This window comes from Centroberyx affinis, unplaced genomic scaffold (assembly GCF_046629955.1).
Source record: "Centroberyx affinis isolate AG114_WGS23_722 - 3 ecotype Tasmania unplaced genomic scaffold, CSIRO-AGI_Caff_v1 ptg002667l_1, whole genome shotgun sequence".
Classification (NCBI taxonomy): Eukaryota; Metazoa; Chordata; class Actinopteri; order Beryciformes; family Berycidae; genus Centroberyx; species Centroberyx affinis.
In genome coordinates this window covers 160,172-177,414 of record NW_027280853.1, presented here as the reverse complement: position 1 = coordinate 177,414, position 17,243 = coordinate 160,172, and the positions used below count along the sequence as shown (strand labels likewise).

Below are 17,243 nucleotides of genomic sequence, written 5' to 3'. Positions count from 1 at the left end.
TAGACTACAGAAAGCTTGCTGCTGGGCTCCATGATGACACTAAATAACAGACTCTGAGACCTTTGTAAGTACTGAGGCTGTACTCTGGAATGAAATTGAGCGGCTGTATACTGGAAGCTATCATCGGGGGAAATTAGATGAGAAAATCTGAATCCAGAGGGTGTGTAGGCTTTTGATATCTACTGTATTTAATTTTAAAAACAGTTTGGGTGGGGTGAACGGAGCTCACCCACTCCAGTCTGCCGCTCTGTGACTGCTGAGGGAAGCGGCGCTCTCCGAAGGAATCTCCCTGAAGAACAAGGAAGAATCATGACCAATCAGCACCAACTGCAGCTCACATTAATTTGAATGGACCTCTGAATAAAAAGACAAATAGTTCCTGATTCTATAACAAATCATAATAATGATGTGATATTTTATTGATCCCCACAGGGAAATTCTCTTTTCTCTTGCTCTCAGAGAGGGAGGTCAGAGGTCAGAGGTCAGCTACAGAGCAGCACCTCTGGAGCTGGTAGGGATTCAGTGTCTTGCTCAAGGAACACACTTCAGCAGGGTGGATGATGCTGACATCAGGACATGAACCCAGGTCCTCCAGGTTAATTAATGGACTGTCTCCTTAACCCGCTGACTGCTCAGTCCACTCCATCTCCACGGCTCTGTGCTATTGGTATAAACGCACTTCCTTGAGGACATTTATTGTTACACCAGTGATTTCAATTAAATAAATGTCTTGCTCACTGTTCATTGGAGTTCTATGGCTGCAGTCAGTCAAGGAATATTTTGATCCATCTACAGGCATCGCTTGAATTAGGACTCTGTCCACACACATGTGGACTTCCTTGTAAAATAAGTAATGTGATTGTTATAAATTATCTACATTCCTGTCAAGAATACATATATGTTTATCGTGGTTGTTTTTAGGAAATAGTGACAATTCAGTATATTTATGGTAGGCACATTGTATGAGTTAACCATAACATTGTACACTAGCATGTTTATCCCATGCAACAGGTTGTTCACTCCATAAACATCCTGTTTTTGTTTTCTTTTAACCATTTTGATGTCTTTCCTTGTAACTAGAAACCCAGTAATCAATCTCCACAGCAGGGAGCAGCCAACACAGACAGTCAGAGACAGACATAACGGAAAAAAGGCAGTTTATTGCAACACAAAACAGACGGCATCGAAGAAAAATAACCAAATGTATACATGTAAAAAGAACATATAGCTAGATTGGATAAAAATAAGATAAATTAACAGAGGTGGGAGCATAAGATTTGATAGAATCAATAAATTGCTGCACAGATTTACACATACTGTAACAGTAATGTTTGATTACTCAAGCAAGGTGATGATATGGCATTTCAGGGTCAGGGGACCCCAGACTTTGATGCTGATATGATTCAGTCACACTCATCACACACACCTCTTAATGCTACTCTAGAAACACTCTCCATCAGCATCCAGTCACTGTCAGGACAGTCTGTAGAATCCCATCCTCTATATGGATAATGTGTACCTCTGAATATGATCATCATATCTCTCTTTGCAAATGCTCTGACTGCATCCGAAGAGCTGTAGCTGCTGTTTTGGTTACATTTTGACGGGAAATAGAGTAAAACAGGCCAACAGCGAGGGCACACTAACACACGGACAATGCAATGGACAGAATAATAACATTCAGAGGAGGAGCAGGACAGGAGAACAGTTTAAAGAGATAAATGACGGATGCTTTAGAAAGGTCTGAAAATCAAAGGTTCCATAGGCATTGCATGATGTTGAACGAAGGGATTCACAGATACTACGAACTGGCGGTGGGAGGAGAGTGCGAGCGAAGAGTAGAGCGGGCTCAGCTTCATCATAACTTCACGTCCATCCATCCGTCCGTACAAAAATCCAGAAATGGGCGACGAGGCTTTCCCGTTGAATTCTCATGGAGCTGTTGATGGTAGCGGGGGGGTTGCGGCTGGGTGGTTGGTCATGGTCAACGCAGCATCACCAGGCAGACAGGCTGGGGGGTCGGGTTGGCTGTGGGCTCGGCACTGCTCACGGCGCTGTTGTTGTCGTTGTTGTTGTTGTTGTTGTTGTTGTGGTTCTGTAGCTCCTAGCTGGGAGAGAGCGCAGGACTTGGCTCAGTGCTGATGTTGACCAGACACTCGCTGGACTTGAGGCTGGCCAGCGACTTGGAGCTCGGTAAAGAGGCCAGCGAGCCGCACAGACCCAGCATGGAGGGGGTGCAGTCTTTTCCTGGAGGGAGGAATAAAACAGAGCCAAAAAAAAAAACCCACAATAAAGCTCTGTCCCCTAAAGCAAGCTTCTGATCCTGCATAGCTTCAGCCGCCCACACACAAAAACACACCACCAGCAGGCATGAAGCGTGGCTTTGTATGAGAGTGTACATGTGCATGCCTGGATGCCTCTGAAAGGCTTTTATGCAATAGTGGAAAGAGTATTGATATATTCTACTCAAGTACAAGTAATGTTACTATGATGACATTTTACTTATGCAGAAGTAAAACTACTGATGTAAGAACAAATCAAAATATATATTAAAAAAAAGCTAAATATAGCTCATTTAAAATGTACTCATAGTGAAAGTTCATTGCTTAAAAAACGGTATATTATTACATGAAATTATTGATTTAAAAAAAATACTTAAAAGAAGTGAAAGTACATAAAAAAAAGCTACTTAATCACAGTAACAAGAGTAAATGTAATTCGGATTTGTAGTTCCACCCTCGATTTTATGGTGGTGAGTCTGCCTGTGAAATACGGAGGGACTGTGTGCTCACTGTCAGCAGTATGGATCCCTGCATATTTTGCATGCTGCAGTGAATATATCATGTTGCATGTAGCAGCGCTGTATAAGTCTCTCTACCTGCTGAGGACCAGGCAGCGTCTCCGTTCTGTCTCCCGTCAGTCTTCTGGGACTCGGAGTTCAGGCTGACTTCAGCAGAAAGCTCCAAACTGTGGAAACTCCTCCTGAGTGGATCAATAACATCATGACACATGCATAAAAATCCTTGTAATTTGACTATATTGATATGGTGAATAGTTTTTTGCAAGACGCATCTCTTTCTGTACATATGTATAGCCTCTGTAGACATGTTCATGTGAATATGATGCACATTTTGCACATCCTGTATATAAACTGTAAATTCACATATTTGTTTTCTTCATATTCTCATATTTTTCTAATTTCAGTGTAAATGTCTCATATTTTTGGTATATTTTCATTTCATTTCATTCAAGTTTTTCATTATTTTTTTCTTTGCCTCGTATGTTTCGCTGCTGTTATTTTGCACACATTCATACATTTTCATACTTTTCATTCATATATTTCTATTTAACACATTCTAGTGTTGTAAGTTTCAGTTGGGTGATGTAAATACACCCCATTTGCTCTATTCTTATTTATGTTCTATTTTCTTTGTTATATCCATTTACAATTTGCTGCTGCAACGGCTCAGTTTCCCAATAGGGATCATGAACAAAGTCAGATAAAGTTCCATCTTATCTTACATGCATTATTTTCATGCATCACACAAAAACAATGAATACAAACAAATAAAAATAAAACATTAACATGCACATGTAGGTTTACCTGCGGAACAGCTTGACATCGCCCTGGCTGTCTTTAATGGTGGACCACTGGTTGACCAGGGGGATGGAGAGGTCTTTCACCAGGTGGGAGGAGTCACAGGGGATGAGGGCGGAGCTAGAGGAAGCACAGTAGAAATGATTCATTCCAAACATCAATTCAGAAGTGATAACTCTTCATTTAGGTGTGCGAATATATACCTGAACATCAAGGGTGGAAGTAACAAATTACAATTGTTACTGCCACTGAGTAGCTTTTTTTTCCTTTTTTTTAGTCTTACCTACGTAGTTTGGACTGAAGTATTGTACTTCACTACATTTAAAATCACATCTTATAGAGTACAGATCCTGTAGTCTCTCTACATTATGCATTAGCTAATGCATTAGCACTGCATTAAAAACTGGCATAATCATAAATTACATCCACACCAAACCTGCACACGTATATGGAGCAAAGGAAGTTAAACTATTACATAGTAGATTTTTAGACCAGTAATGTTACTTAAAATTCATTCATTTTGGTACTCTTTCCACCTCTGTTGAATATGCCTGTATATTGTTGGGAGTGCTGATGTGTGCTTGTGAGAGGAAGAACGAATGAACAGATGTAATTAACAGTGTGTGTGTGTGTGTGTGTGTGTGTGTGTGTGTGTGTGTGTGTGTGTGTGCACTCTCACAGTTGTGCCTGCAGCTCCAGCACGACGGCCTCCAGCTCCTTCTTCTCCTGCTGGCTCTGGACCGTCAGCTCCTCCACCCTGGATCTCAGACGCTTGTTCTCCGTCTCCACGTTCTTCAGCTGGGACTCTCGCAGGCGCACCAGCTCCTCCAGGTAACCCTGCACAGCGCGCACACATGGAGTTGGGACGTTTGTACGTTTGTAAGTAGCACAGAGTGAGGAACAATCATTTAAAACAGCAACAACTACACTCTCCGACGGATCTTAGCTAAAAAGGTTTTAGAGGCTGTGAAATCACCTTTTGGGCATAGACGATCTTAAACCTCTGCTCCATCTTGCGACACTTGTTGCTCCAGCTTTCCTCGTCGGTGACCAGGGGGATGTAGGGATGCTCCGGGACGCTCTCTTCACTGTTACTGCTGTCCACGCTGCGGCGGTCCTCCTCATCACTCAGGTAGTCGTAGCTACGCACCAGAAGACGCAAGAGTGTGTCACAACAACACACACACACACATACAATGCTAATGGTTCAGGGGGTCCTCAGTGGGTCTCACCTCTGAGTGAACTTCAGGTACGGGGTGTAGTCAATCACAGCTGGGGATTTTCCATCCAGAACTTCCCCCTTCAAGCAAAAACTGCAGAGAGAGAGAGAGAGAAAAAACCTCTTTAGACTGCTGTTTAGGAAAATCCTTGTTTAGGATAGAGCTAATGATTTAACTTTAGAATAGAGTTTCTTAAAATATGGGACAGGACCCAAAATGTGTGACAAATCTTATTATGATGTATATACTGTACATTTGTACATCCTCCTTATATTGTACATGTACAATATAACATACGTAAGTAGGAAATACTGTATATGTCAAAATTGCAAAAATGTCCACCTTCATATGTGTGTTCAGCATGCTTTTACATGCATTTACATACTTGGTACAGAAATACATTTAACATAGGATATATTTAAGTATTTTTTATCCCAGGATATATTATTCATGAGTATATTCACTGTTATTCTAAAATATATGTGCTCATCCAAGAATACATTATACATACATATATTCATTTAGAAATAGCTTGCCTGGATATCCTAAATATGGATATCCTAAATATATCTACTTGTATTTTGAAATATATCAGACTCTGTGGTGTATATGACCTTGTATATGGTCTATTTTGGCATATGGGTAAAAACAGCACTATTATATTTTATTGAACTTTGGTAGCAACAGTCAGGCAAAATTTGGGTCTGATGCTCTCAAGTACAAAACCGGTCTTCACCTGAAGTCAATGGCACTGAGTCCGATCAGCATACCGGTCAGGACTGTGGCCTCCTCTCTCAGCATAATGGCTCCATCATCGTAAAACCTCCTGCCATGTGAAGAGGTGTGATTACCTCTGAGCACTCAGTGTGAACTTTCAGATTTACTAACATCATAAATCAGAAACTATTAGATACATTGTCACTGGGAAGTAAAACATATATTTATGAGTGTGTCATGATCAGATGAATACATACAAGTAATAATCTGCAGCACTTTCATATAAATAAACATTTTGATACTCTTTATCACTGACTGATATAGTGATCCAACCGATAGCCAGTTCATGAAAGGTTCTACATTTGCTGTTCTAAACACCCGGTGTCTGTTAGGTCTTTTAGTGGGAAAAATCCTCTGGTGCACAGGAAGTGATGCGTTTTACGTTTCCAGTTTGTTTGGCATAATTAGAGGAAGAACTGGGTAGTTAGCATGAGCAGCGATAGCCACCATGGCTGAACCGACAAAGAAAAGAGAAACTCAGACTTCATCAACAGAAAATCGAGGGAAGTCAAGGTACTGGACACACTGTTTGATTGACAGGTGATTTCTGGGAAGTGCAGTGCAGAAACACCACAGCAATGAGCGCTTAATGACAAAGATACAAAATAAACAACAAACAAGGAATTCACCACCACTCATTGAACTGGTCAGTCTGACCTGGTTGTTCTGGTGTCCCTCAGGGCGGTGGCCACATACTCAGACAGACGCTTCTCCATCAGAGCCACTCGAATCCAGGCCCGGCCCTGCAGACATGAGAGGTCAGTGAGCAATGAGGGATTTCTTTGGCACTCTCTCTCTCTCTCTCTCGGTCTCACACACACACTCGCACACACACAAATATCCTTGCCTTGGCTCGTGATGTGCTGATGTTTTCGATGTTCTCTATGCTGGCGATGCAGTTGTTCTGCACCTTGCTGCACGCCAGCCGGATATACTCCCAGAAACTGCGCTGTCCATCTGAGCTGAACCAGCTTCCTGAACCTGGGCCAATGTTAAAACACAATGAATGACTCATATCAGAATCCCACGCAGTTAACATGCACTTCGTTTCTTGTTAATAAAATCATTCCATTTCCTAGGTTAAGGTCTATAATGTATTCTGTACAGTACCATTACATTAAGTGGTACATTAAATCTTCTATTTTATATTTTACATGCTCAAAGACATATGTGCTGTATTTGTGACATATGTGTTCAAAGACATGTGTATTCGAGGACCACAATGGAAATAAGCCCTTGCCCTTTATTGTGTTATCCTTGAGGATTGTTTAAACCAATTGTGAAGATATTTTTCTGGCTGTATCCTATTCATGTACTTGTTTTTAAGATTATCGAATAAATCCAGTCAATCAATCACTGTACTTGTCCATCTATTCCTGTGATATATGTTACCTGCTGTGTTACCTTTGAAGCGGTGGCTGAGGATGTGTTCTAAAATGGCAGCGAAGTTAACAAACTCCTCGGATGAGTCATCTATTGGCTCTGCTGTGTACTTTTCTAGGAGAGTCTTTACAGAGAATCTGGAAGAGAAACGCAGAGACACAGACGGAGAAATGAGGTACAAAAGGTACACAAGGTTTGCAAAAATTTTGTAGTATTTGTAAGGCATGAATGTGAAGAATGTGAACTTTCGGTTGGTCGGTTGCAAGCCGATGAAATGTGAACGTGTACTGTAACAACGCAGACAAATGTACTACTGTATTTGAACCTAGCAACAATAGCAGGAAGGAGGGTTTTTTTTTTTTGGGAACCACGCCATCTTATCACACTGAGGTCACCCCAATTGTCTTGTGTATTACACAATGTACCCCTTCAGTCCTCTGGCCGCGTTGTCATGACAACAATACAATTAACCCCCTGTCTTTGCAGCCTTTGTCCACATTGGGCTTCCAGGTCCCTTTGGGTCTCGTCTCTCTAAAGGACCGGCCAGCATCAAAGAATGATCAAATCACTCGCTCCCCCTCCTCCATACACTGTGGTCTGATCTATTTAGGGCAGCCGCTGCCACAGCTTTAGTTTGGCTTTTGACCTCGCACGCTCACCCTGCTGCACTACGGGCAGGCGGCTATGCGGTGTGCATCTAGGGCTGACTGCCTCCGCTTCCATGGGCAACACTAGCATCACCGAGGGCAAGACTGCCCTGGCAGTGGGCAAGACCTCTATAGCCAGGGGAAAGACTACCGTCTCCTTGGGCAACTCCTCCATCTTCAGGGGAGTGACCACCACCTCCATGGGAGACTCCACCATCCAGAGGGAAAAGACGACTGTAGCTCTGGGACGAGCCAGCTTCACCCGAGGAACCACCACCACCTCCTTCCGCAAAGCGTTGATGCCCAAGCGCAGGACCACCTAGATGGACAGGACTCCAGAAGCCAGGGCAAAGACTCCCAAAGCAGCCAAGCAGTCAAAAAGAGACTCTAACGATGAGTGGAAAACCGCATTCTTGTCGAGCAAGACCTCCTTCACTAAAGGCAGCGTTTCAATCCTGAAGACTAAGTACGCTATCTCCTGGGGAAAATCCTCCATCTCCTGGAGCAGAACCACCGTAACCCTGGGCAACACCACCGTAGCGGTGGGCAAAACCTCTGTCACACGAGGCGAGACCACCAGCTCTCTCGCAACTCTGACCTGCACCCATGGGACCAAGTCTGTGTCCGTGGTCAAAACCACCCTCACTAGGGGCAAAAAAACTCACAGCAACATCTACTGGGATTTTCACATGTGAATACTGTACACACACTCAAAACCCGGGGATATCTCTATCTGGTCAGTTGTAGCAGGTCAGTAGCAATATAAGTCAATATAAAACCAATCGCTACGTTTGTGATCCATGTGTATCAGGAGTTCTATGTCAATGAGGCATGACATTTTTCATTTATCACCTATTTTGTACAAGGTATATCCGACTCTGAGAGCGGATTCCCAAATGGAAAAGTGCTAAGTGAGTTGCAAGTCTAATGGGTTTGCAATCAAAAGAGAGAGATTTTCCGGAGCCACGCTGATCACATTATTCACATGTGACAGTGATGAGATGATGGTTTGTGGTGTGTTGGCAGGGAGGGGAAGTGTGAAACAGCTGTGTGTGATGTATGTGGAGACACAAGAGTGTGTGTGTCGTCAGCACTGTTCTCCTCAGAACCTCGTCCTGTATATTGTGCATGTACAGAAATCGAAATGTCTACATCGTTGGTATAAAAGCATGTTCTATTGTGCATGCTGATAATATTGGTCTATATTTTGAACTCTGCAGCTTTAGCTTTGAACTAGACAACTGTAAAGGTTGATTGATGTAACAGTGCTCATAAAAGTAACCGTGCTTAAACACTGCTTGGCTTGATTGTTTTTGTTTTGTATAAATCTGACTTTTTTAATATAATCCCATAAAACCCAAATGACATAAGGTGGAAGAAAGTAAAGACTCAAATGCTGTAATGACTTTGGCACGGTGCACACATTTCCACAAGGACACAAATGGATAATACACTGCAACTCAAGGAGCCACACCCATATTTCAAATGGAAGGCAAAACACGCAAAGATAGGAGGGGTGAGAATAAAGCTTCAACTGTGGAAAATATGAAGCTTTCATTTGTCAAGTCTGACACTCTGCATCTCATGTCACATATGGTATATACAACTTTACACAGAGGCAATGTCTTACAATCAGAGGCTATAGGGAACAATGGCTCAGAAGAAAGTGATGTCACCACAGATTGTTCCCTTTTGCAACAATGTCTCCTTCAGCCGCCCGGTGTCGTCGTGGCGATGGGACAATCGTTCCACTGTCCCAGTCCCCCCAGATAGGCTGTGGCCACCTACGGCTGCCTCTGTCCATTCACAGGGACACATGGGTGGTATGTGGCCTTCCAGAGCCCACGTCTACCAGCTCAACGAAGGCATTATGCGACACGGGGGTAGCGTTATCCACGCTTAGCATTCTGGTCTGCTCTGGATTGTAGCTTACAGTTACTATCACCCCCCAAGGGCTTGCAGAGCAGGGTGTGCTGCATGAGTGTGCGATGCTTTGTGTCGAGTGAGCCCCGAAATCCGCCGTCGCATCTGGGCCAGGAAGACGACCTTCTCCTCAATGGGCAACACCAGCATCACAGAGGGGAAGACGGCCCTCTCCCTGGGCACCACCAGCATCAAGAGGGGGAAGACCAAGATCGCCATGGGCAGCTCCTCCATCACCAGGGGCAAGAGCACCACATCTCTGGGCTCTTCCACCATCACCAGCGGGAAGACCAAGATCTCCCTGGGCAGCGCCGCCTCCTTCAGCAGAGGCACCACCACCACCTCGTTTCGGAAGGCCTTCTTCCCCAAACGCAAGACCCTCTAGATGAGAGGGGACGTGGTCGCCGGGTGGGGGGACCGGCGCTTATCTCCACAACACAAAAAGACAAAACAGAGCAGCACCATCACAGGAAACATACAGACGCCACTACAGCACCTGCAGAGGGTCTATCCAAATTGACAGCGGAAACTGGATTAAATTTTCTTTTGGAACTTTGATTTTTTTTGATCATGCAGGATTTATCAAGGAAACAGGTCAGTGGCATCTGAATTCTCTCCAATAATGTATTCTGTGAAGACCAAGTAGGTCAGTCCTGTTGGGTTGAGGTTTCAGCAGTCATACATATGTATAATACACTTCCAGTGTGTTAACTAGGGAGCCTGCCAATATGTGCTGCGCTCCACTGTGACCCACAAACTCTGTGTTGCCATACATCCACTTGGCAGTCAATGTCAGTTTGCTAGTAAGCACAAATATTCTAGGGCAGGGGGTTCCCAATATTTTCCACACCAAGGACCCCCAAAATAGATTTGCTTTAGATCATAGACTCCCATTTGATATGATTTTGCCCTATGGAACCCCATCTGAGAAGATGTTTTGTTAGACATGACTTTATACAGGATTACCAAACTGTCTACAGTGTAGGTGGGGAGGTAACAGTGGGCAGAGTGAAACCTCTGGACAAGTAGTCATCCTTATGCATTGTCTTGTTGACTTCTAGCTAGTGAAATAATAATGAAATCAAACAATTCCTCACTATGCATGGGGCCGACCCTCTGGAAACCCCTCAAGGGCCCCTGGTGATCCCCAGGCTCCAGTTTGGGAACCACTCATTTGTGGCTAAGCTACCAGTTTGTTAATGCGTATTGGGGTTGAGTTTCAGAAAGCCTTTCAGATCATAACAGAGGAAAGTCTAATGTGGTAAGAAGCATTTCTGACCCGGTATAAAGGCAATGTTATCTCAAATGGAATGTCATGGCGGGACGATTAGAAATGAACTGAGGTCCTCTGATCTGAAGGGGAGTGAAAGTGCGGGAATCGCTGGCATGCCTCAAATGCAAATGGATGGAGTGGAATAGCAACATGCTCTTGGTACGATTTGACACTGAAAAACAACTGCAGGCCCTTCTGACAAGCTTCTTTTGTTGCCCCCTCTCACTTGGCCTGGATCCCCGCCAGGCCCACTCTCAGCTCTCTTCAAATGCCCCCTTGTTCTCCTCTCTCACTCCTCTACTGTACTTACACAACTGTGTTTGATCTGCAACGCCACCTAGGATAACCAATACTCCATTTGTCAGCAATGACGCCATTAACCCAAATACACAAAGCTTCAGACTAACTCCCTCTCACTTTTGTGACTTTTTTTCCCCCCTCATTCCCCCATAAACCTTTCCCTGACTCCTTTCTCTCTTTCTCTTTCTCTTTCTCTTTCTTCATCTTTCTCTTTCCCTAGTCTTGGCATAACCAGCAGGATCAGCTGACACAGGCGGACTCCTCACTGGCCACAGCATTGTGAAACACCGGCCGACGGTGTGTTTAACATCCCGGACTGTGGGGGAGGAGAGGTCCCGTCCTGTACTGGATCAGCACAAGCAGCCAGGGAAAATGCATGCCTTGTGCTCTGATGAAAACTTGATCTTGCAAGCAATAGTGATGATTTCTGGGCTTTATCCAAATAGACTGAAAGACGATATAAGTACTGTAGGGTGTGTCCCCCCCCACCCCCACCCCCACCCCTCTCCACCCCCTGTGAGCGAGCGTCCGGGCAAAGTGTTTCATGGTCAGCGGAGGTGTAAAGGCATCAGCGTGCAAGAAGGACAAAAAGGGCGACGGGCTGGGAAGAACTGAGAGTGTAAATCAGAAGTGTGAACCTGACAGGGGGTTGATATGGAGAACAGCAGCGTGCCACAGTGAAATATTGAGATATGGTGGGAGAATAGGCGATGCCCGGGCCAACGAGAGACGCCAAAATTTGTATCCAAACGTACACCACACTATGCTGTAATTTCACGTACTTGATCTTAGTTGGTTAAAGTTCAAGAGTGGCGTCAGAAATGAGGGGAAACAGAAATTTAATCGGCAAAACGATGTTATTCCATGCAAGTTCAAAGAGTTCAGTTCGAATTTTGATGTCTCCTATTTTGCTTCTCCTGGAAGGGAAGGGGGGGGGGGGATCTTGAGAAAGGTGGAAAGTGGCACTGAGTGAAGCCACTGTCACCCTTTACTATTGTTCAGAATAAAAAAAACATAAGCGATGTGAATACGCAGCTGTGGTTACTACTGTCACATCTGATTCTCTACTCTAGAGCCACGCCCAGGAAAACCTGAAACCTCAGCTGTAAGACGCAACACATCAACCGTTCCCTCCTTTCTCATCCTCTCCCTTTTGTTCACAGGAGGCAACAGAAGGGATAAAACCTTCTATCAGACCTGTGAAGTCTCACTCATCTTATCTATGTTTTCTTAGGTTCGCCGTGTGTCGACACCAACACTGTTCATCCAGTCACGGACCTCGGCACGAGAGCTGTTAGTCATAATAATGCAGCAAGACAGTAAACGTTACAGTACAGCGTGTGGCCTGTAAACAGATCCCCTTGTGACTGCTGATCTCCCCGGTTTAGCCGAGTTCCACACGGCAGAGGAAAGTTAATTGAGAGTTGCATGTGAATTCCCACAGATTGCAGCGGTATGCCTCGGCCCTGCCATGTTAAGATAAAACCTGTTGCAAGCAGCAACAGCACAGAGGTGGGAGATCATAATGAAACTGCCATCGCTGTGGACATGATAAATATCACCAAGTCTCTTCTCAGCCAAAACAGATATTGTTGCTGTCGGGTGAAAACCTCGCAACTCCACTTTTGGTGATTTTTGTGTTTTATTTTCAGGATTACACGCTCCTTTATGGGTTTCACCACCATTGGGCCGATGAAACCTTTTTAAAATCGGTTAGATCAACTCCAAAATGCAATACTGGTCAAGCTAAAAACAAGGCTGCTTTTCTTCATCCCTGAAAAGTTGACATTTTGGAGATGCGAGGTTTTCACCCGACAGCAGCCATATGTTTTACTGTTATTCTTTTTCTATTCTGAAGTCTTGGTTTCAGTTTGTTCTATCATAAACACAATGAAACTGTCCGTATTTTAAAGTCGAAACCCTTGACACAGGCCGCATAGAAAATGTTCCCTGCGGTGGTGCAAACGTTTGAGCAGGTTTTTCCTTTATTATACACAAATGTCTATTGCTGTACACGTACGTCTCATCAAAACAGGCTCATTCTGTTAAGCATGACATAGTGGAGAAGGCACTGAAACACTCATTGGAAGTTCGGTAAGCTCCTGCGCCTCTGACAGGAGAAACCGGTAAAACTATTGGTATGCCAGACCAACTAAACAGAACTTTTAATGGGACTGTGATGCCAGTTTGTCTTTGTTATGAAACCCCAACGATAGACTGCGTCTCCTGATAGAAAAACCTACAAAGTAAACCCCCCCCCCTTTTTTGAAGTCCCACAAAATGACAGAACTTCATCAAACAAACTGTCGGGAATTCACAAATGTTAATCTCTGTGTGTGTTGATTGTATGTTAAATGTGTACGATGTGATAGTGAGGGGAAAAGAGGTCAGACTTTATACATATATATATATATATATACACATATGTATTGGTAAAAAAAAACAAAAAAACAGAGGCTTGCGCTGGTGTACTAACCCAGCAACTAACCCCGGCTCAGCCAGCCAGGTGGGTTAAAGATGTGGAAATAGCTGTGTCTCTGTGTCAGATTCAGGATCTCTCTCTGCATTAAAGACTGTAAGATCACACACACACAACCTTTAAACTACTTGAATCCACTGTGACCGGAATATGGTTGGACATAAAGAAGAAGAAGAAGAAGAAGAAGAAGAAGAAGAAGAAGAAGAAGAAGAAGAGGGGAAAAAGGTCAACAACTGACAGCGATACAGATGTTTTCACTCTGTTTATCCAAAAGCCTGGGAGAAGTTGCCCTCCAACTGAACCTAATCAACGTCATGTCACTCATTAGGAAATGGAAAGAAACTGTGTAATAAGCGTTACTGATATTTATTTCGGTCTCTCTCTCTCTCTCGTCTTGTGTGTGTTTCGTCTTTGAGTGTTTGGATTAAAAAACGGTCTTAGCAGCAGCGGTGAGTCAGTAGGGGGGGAAAAAAGGCCCCCCAAAAAACTGAAAGTGTTTTTGTGTTTTTTGTGCCCTCGCTAATCTTATCTCGGTGTCTTAAGTCTGTTGTGAGAACTTTCTTTCTTTTGAGGCATGCTCTGTGTGTGATGTTGTGTGTTTTGTTATACTGTACGTGTCACTAAAAGGCAGACAGAACCTTGTAGAAAAAAACAAAACAAAAACAAAGGAAGGTACTGGAATAAAAAAAAACGTGCTTGATTGTGTGTCTATTACAGAGTCTGCGGATTGTGTTTTTCTGTATTTGTGTGTTTATTCGGTCTCCAACAACACATACATTCACAGATGCGAAGATGTAGGCTTTCTGGGCTCCGTAATGAGGGCGGTGGGAGGGAAATAAAGTGTAAAATCATTTAGAGAGAGAGAGAGAGAGAGAGAGATCTGGAGGCATGACGTCACTGCTGCTTGTCAGTTGTTGGACATTATCTCCCTCGGGTGACAGATGGACAATAAACAGCCTGACTTCTCCTATAGCGGCGGCACACTGGACACAGATACATGCCAGCACCGGCCACGCATCAAACATTCACGGGCCACAAACAGCTGAACCCACATGAGTCTGAGACAACAGTTATGTCCCTGTTAGTTACTTTCTGGAACAGCATTTATAACTGCGCCTCATTTGCAATTCAAGACCCATAGCAATCATAATTTTTTTTACAAGGACGCTATAAAAAATATCAAAGCAAAGCTGTAATTTTCCTACGAGCGCCTACAGGAAAATTCTAGGATATAGCAAGGATAAGGTCACTACAGACTCACTAATTTAAGCCCCTATAGGAATATTACAGGAATATTATGGTGATATTGTAGGAGAGGGGAAAAAATGGGCTATATCATTAAATATAATAGGAAGGTACTACATGTCTCTAAATCAACAATTATGTCACTCTACTTGCTGGACTACCTTTGGCTAATTTATAATTACAATGATTCTATAATAAATTTCAGAGGGATACTATAAAAACATCACAGCAAAACAACAATATTCCTATAAGACCCAAAGCAAAATTATAGGAATATTATAGTGATAACATAGGAGATTAAAAAAAACAAAAACATCAAGTGGGATAAGGCCACTATAAACTATTGAGATACTCTATAATTCCCAATAAGAATATTATAGGAATAATATAGAGATTTTAGGTTTAGGGTAACACTTGTTTTCACACAGTTCATATAGGATAGATCAATTTTATACTGAGATACACAGGGGATAATGTAAATATCATGACTATGTTTATAATATTCATGTTTCATTCTGCATAAGCATGACAGTATGACGTCACTACTTCTAGCACTTTTGCCCAGTAACGTTTAACCACTGGGTCCTACAGGGACCAGAAACATCCATCCATATAATGTGAATTATATGGATGCTGATGGCTGCATTCTGCACGGTCGACTGAACACGTTGCAAAGATGAAGATGGAGACTCTTCGTCAGGTGAAGTATAAGGCTCGGGCAGATAAAGGCTTTCATCTCAGATAAAGACAGTTTAGAGTTGGATGGTGAAGTCTCCGATACTCAGGAACTCCTAATCTCTCTGGCCACTGAGTCAGATAGTAATTTATTTTTCACCTCTAATGGGGGAATCCATCCGTTCAGCGCTTCAGATGCCCTTGTCCCCTAAAGGCCCCGGCCATGGGAACCTCACTTGTTAGTGATGGAGGAAAAACCCTACTGCTGCTGTGTTTTCTTGTCCTCGGATCATCAGTATTAACCCACTTCTCCGTGTTTTTCCCCCCATTGAAGCTACATTTTCCAATATAGCCAACGGGTGACCATTAAGGTCACCATTACAGAAAAGAGCGACTAATACATTTCAGAAGGATACTACACAAACTATACGCCTTGGGAGGAATATTATATGGATATTATGATGCATGAGAGAATATAAAATACAATTAAGCACGATAGGATTACTATAAACGCACTATTTTGTATCACAGACGCACTAAAAGTCCATATAGGAATATTATAGGAATATTTAGGGATTTTTCTCAGAGTGCACGGGCGGATGTGATGCGGGGTACCTGAAGGTGAAAACGCACCTGCCTCTTCATCCCTAGCATTACTCTGGCCTTGAGAAAAATAAAAACATTATTTTTGCATCCTTTTTTTTCCCACCCCACTGCCATTATTTCACCTAAATCATACTGCGCAGCGATGCACTGCTGATATGAGCATCTTGCATAATGGCCAGTCTGTGGAAACTGGGGGCAGAAGCATGCAGGGATTGGCATTTGAAAATAATCCAGAATGTCGTCGGTGTCGTGATATACCTGCAGACCGTGATGAGGTTTTTTCGCTCCACGCCGACGCTCCGAGTAGACGCCTTTTTCGATGTCAGACCCATAGCCATTGCTGTGTGCATGCAGCCCGACTCCATCCAGCGGCGGCCCCGGAGCCTGTCGGGATCCCTGCCGGCACCAGGACCCCTCCCTCCGCGGCCCCTGTGTCCTATAAACACCCGCTGTCCTCTGCGAGGAGCCAGGGATGCTGCTGCTGGAGGAGAGGAGCGACCCGCGTCAAGCTAGACACAATGAAACAAAGAACTTCCCGGATATGACTTTCAAAATAAAACACCTTATTGACGAAGATGCGTTGACTAATGGGGATACTTTTATTTCGCCTTTGATTTCCGGTTTTATTCTGGTTATGTCTGTGCGCTTGACGCAGCTGAGAGAACGAGGGTAAATGCTGCATTCAGGTGCTCCACGTTCCTAGCTATGAAGTCTTAAATATGACCAGTCGGAAATACTATCAAAAATGATCATGTCACAAAAGTAGTTTTCTTGTTGGCTGTTGTTTTGTTTTAGACATCAAGTGGCACAGAGCTACTTTGTGCTGCAGACAGAATGAAGAGGGAAAATATGTGCATCAGGCATGTAGGCTAATTGATGTTTTCAATTAATTTGTCAGCCAAAATTTGTTGCAAAGCCTATGTGCGCCAACTAAAATCTAAACAAAGAGTGAGAATAGAAACGTACAGAAATGCAACGTATTTAATAGAATACAAATAAAATACACCACTTTTACTATCCCTCGCTGACACAGCTTCCATACTGTATGTTCCCTTTTCTCCAAGAACACGTCGTACAGTAGGCTACACTCAAATCGTAATAGAAATATTTCCCACAG

At 43.5% G+C, this 17,243-nt stretch overlaps 2 protein-coding genes across 6 annotated transcripts; one reads left to right on the top strand and one right to left on the bottom strand.

The window, feature by feature from the left end:
* Window positions 1–1,158: 1,158 nt before the first annotated feature.
* Window positions 1,159–16,491, bottom strand: rundc3aa (RUN domain containing 3Aa). 4 transcript variants are annotated; one of them, XM_071535112.1, is made up of 12 exons: window positions 16,385–16,491; window positions 6,988–7,115; window positions 6,443–6,576; window positions 6,253–6,338; window positions 5,555–5,644; window positions 4,831–4,911; window positions 4,575–4,740; window positions 4,278–4,435; window positions 3,605–3,718; window positions 2,883–2,982; window positions 2,090–2,247; window positions 1,159–2,045 (listed from the first exon to the last, which is right to left on the bottom strand). In XM_071535112.1, exons 1-12 carry the CDS (start codon window positions 16,489–16,491, stop codon window positions 1,985–1,987), a joined length of 1,383 nt encoding a protein of 460 aa, XP_071391213.1. In that variant the 3' UTR covers window positions 1,159–1,984. The 4 variants fall into 4 exon arrangements, with proteins under 4 accessions (XP_071391213.1, XP_071391214.1, XP_071391215.1 ...); XM_071535113.1 differs by having other exon boundaries at window positions 1,159–2,247; window positions 2,879–2,982; XM_071535114.1 differs by having other exon boundaries at window positions 1,159–2,247; window positions 2,879–2,982; window positions 7,000–7,115.
* zwi (zwilling) lies at window positions 9,640–14,301 on the top strand. Of its 2 annotated transcripts, none has more exons than XM_071535116.1 (2): window positions 9,640–10,142; window positions 12,356–14,301. In XM_071535116.1, exon 1 carries the CDS (start codon window positions 9,682–9,684, stop codon window positions 9,931–9,933), a length of 252 nt encoding a protein of 83 aa, XP_071391217.1. In that variant the 5' UTR covers window positions 9,640–9,681; the 3' UTR covers window positions 9,934–10,142; window positions 12,356–14,301. The 2 variants fall into 2 exon arrangements, with proteins under 2 accessions (XP_071391217.1, XP_071391218.1); XM_071535117.1 differs by lacking the exon at window positions 12,356–14,301 and adding an exon at window positions 11,342–11,517.
* Window positions 16,492–17,243: the final 752 nt, after the last annotated feature.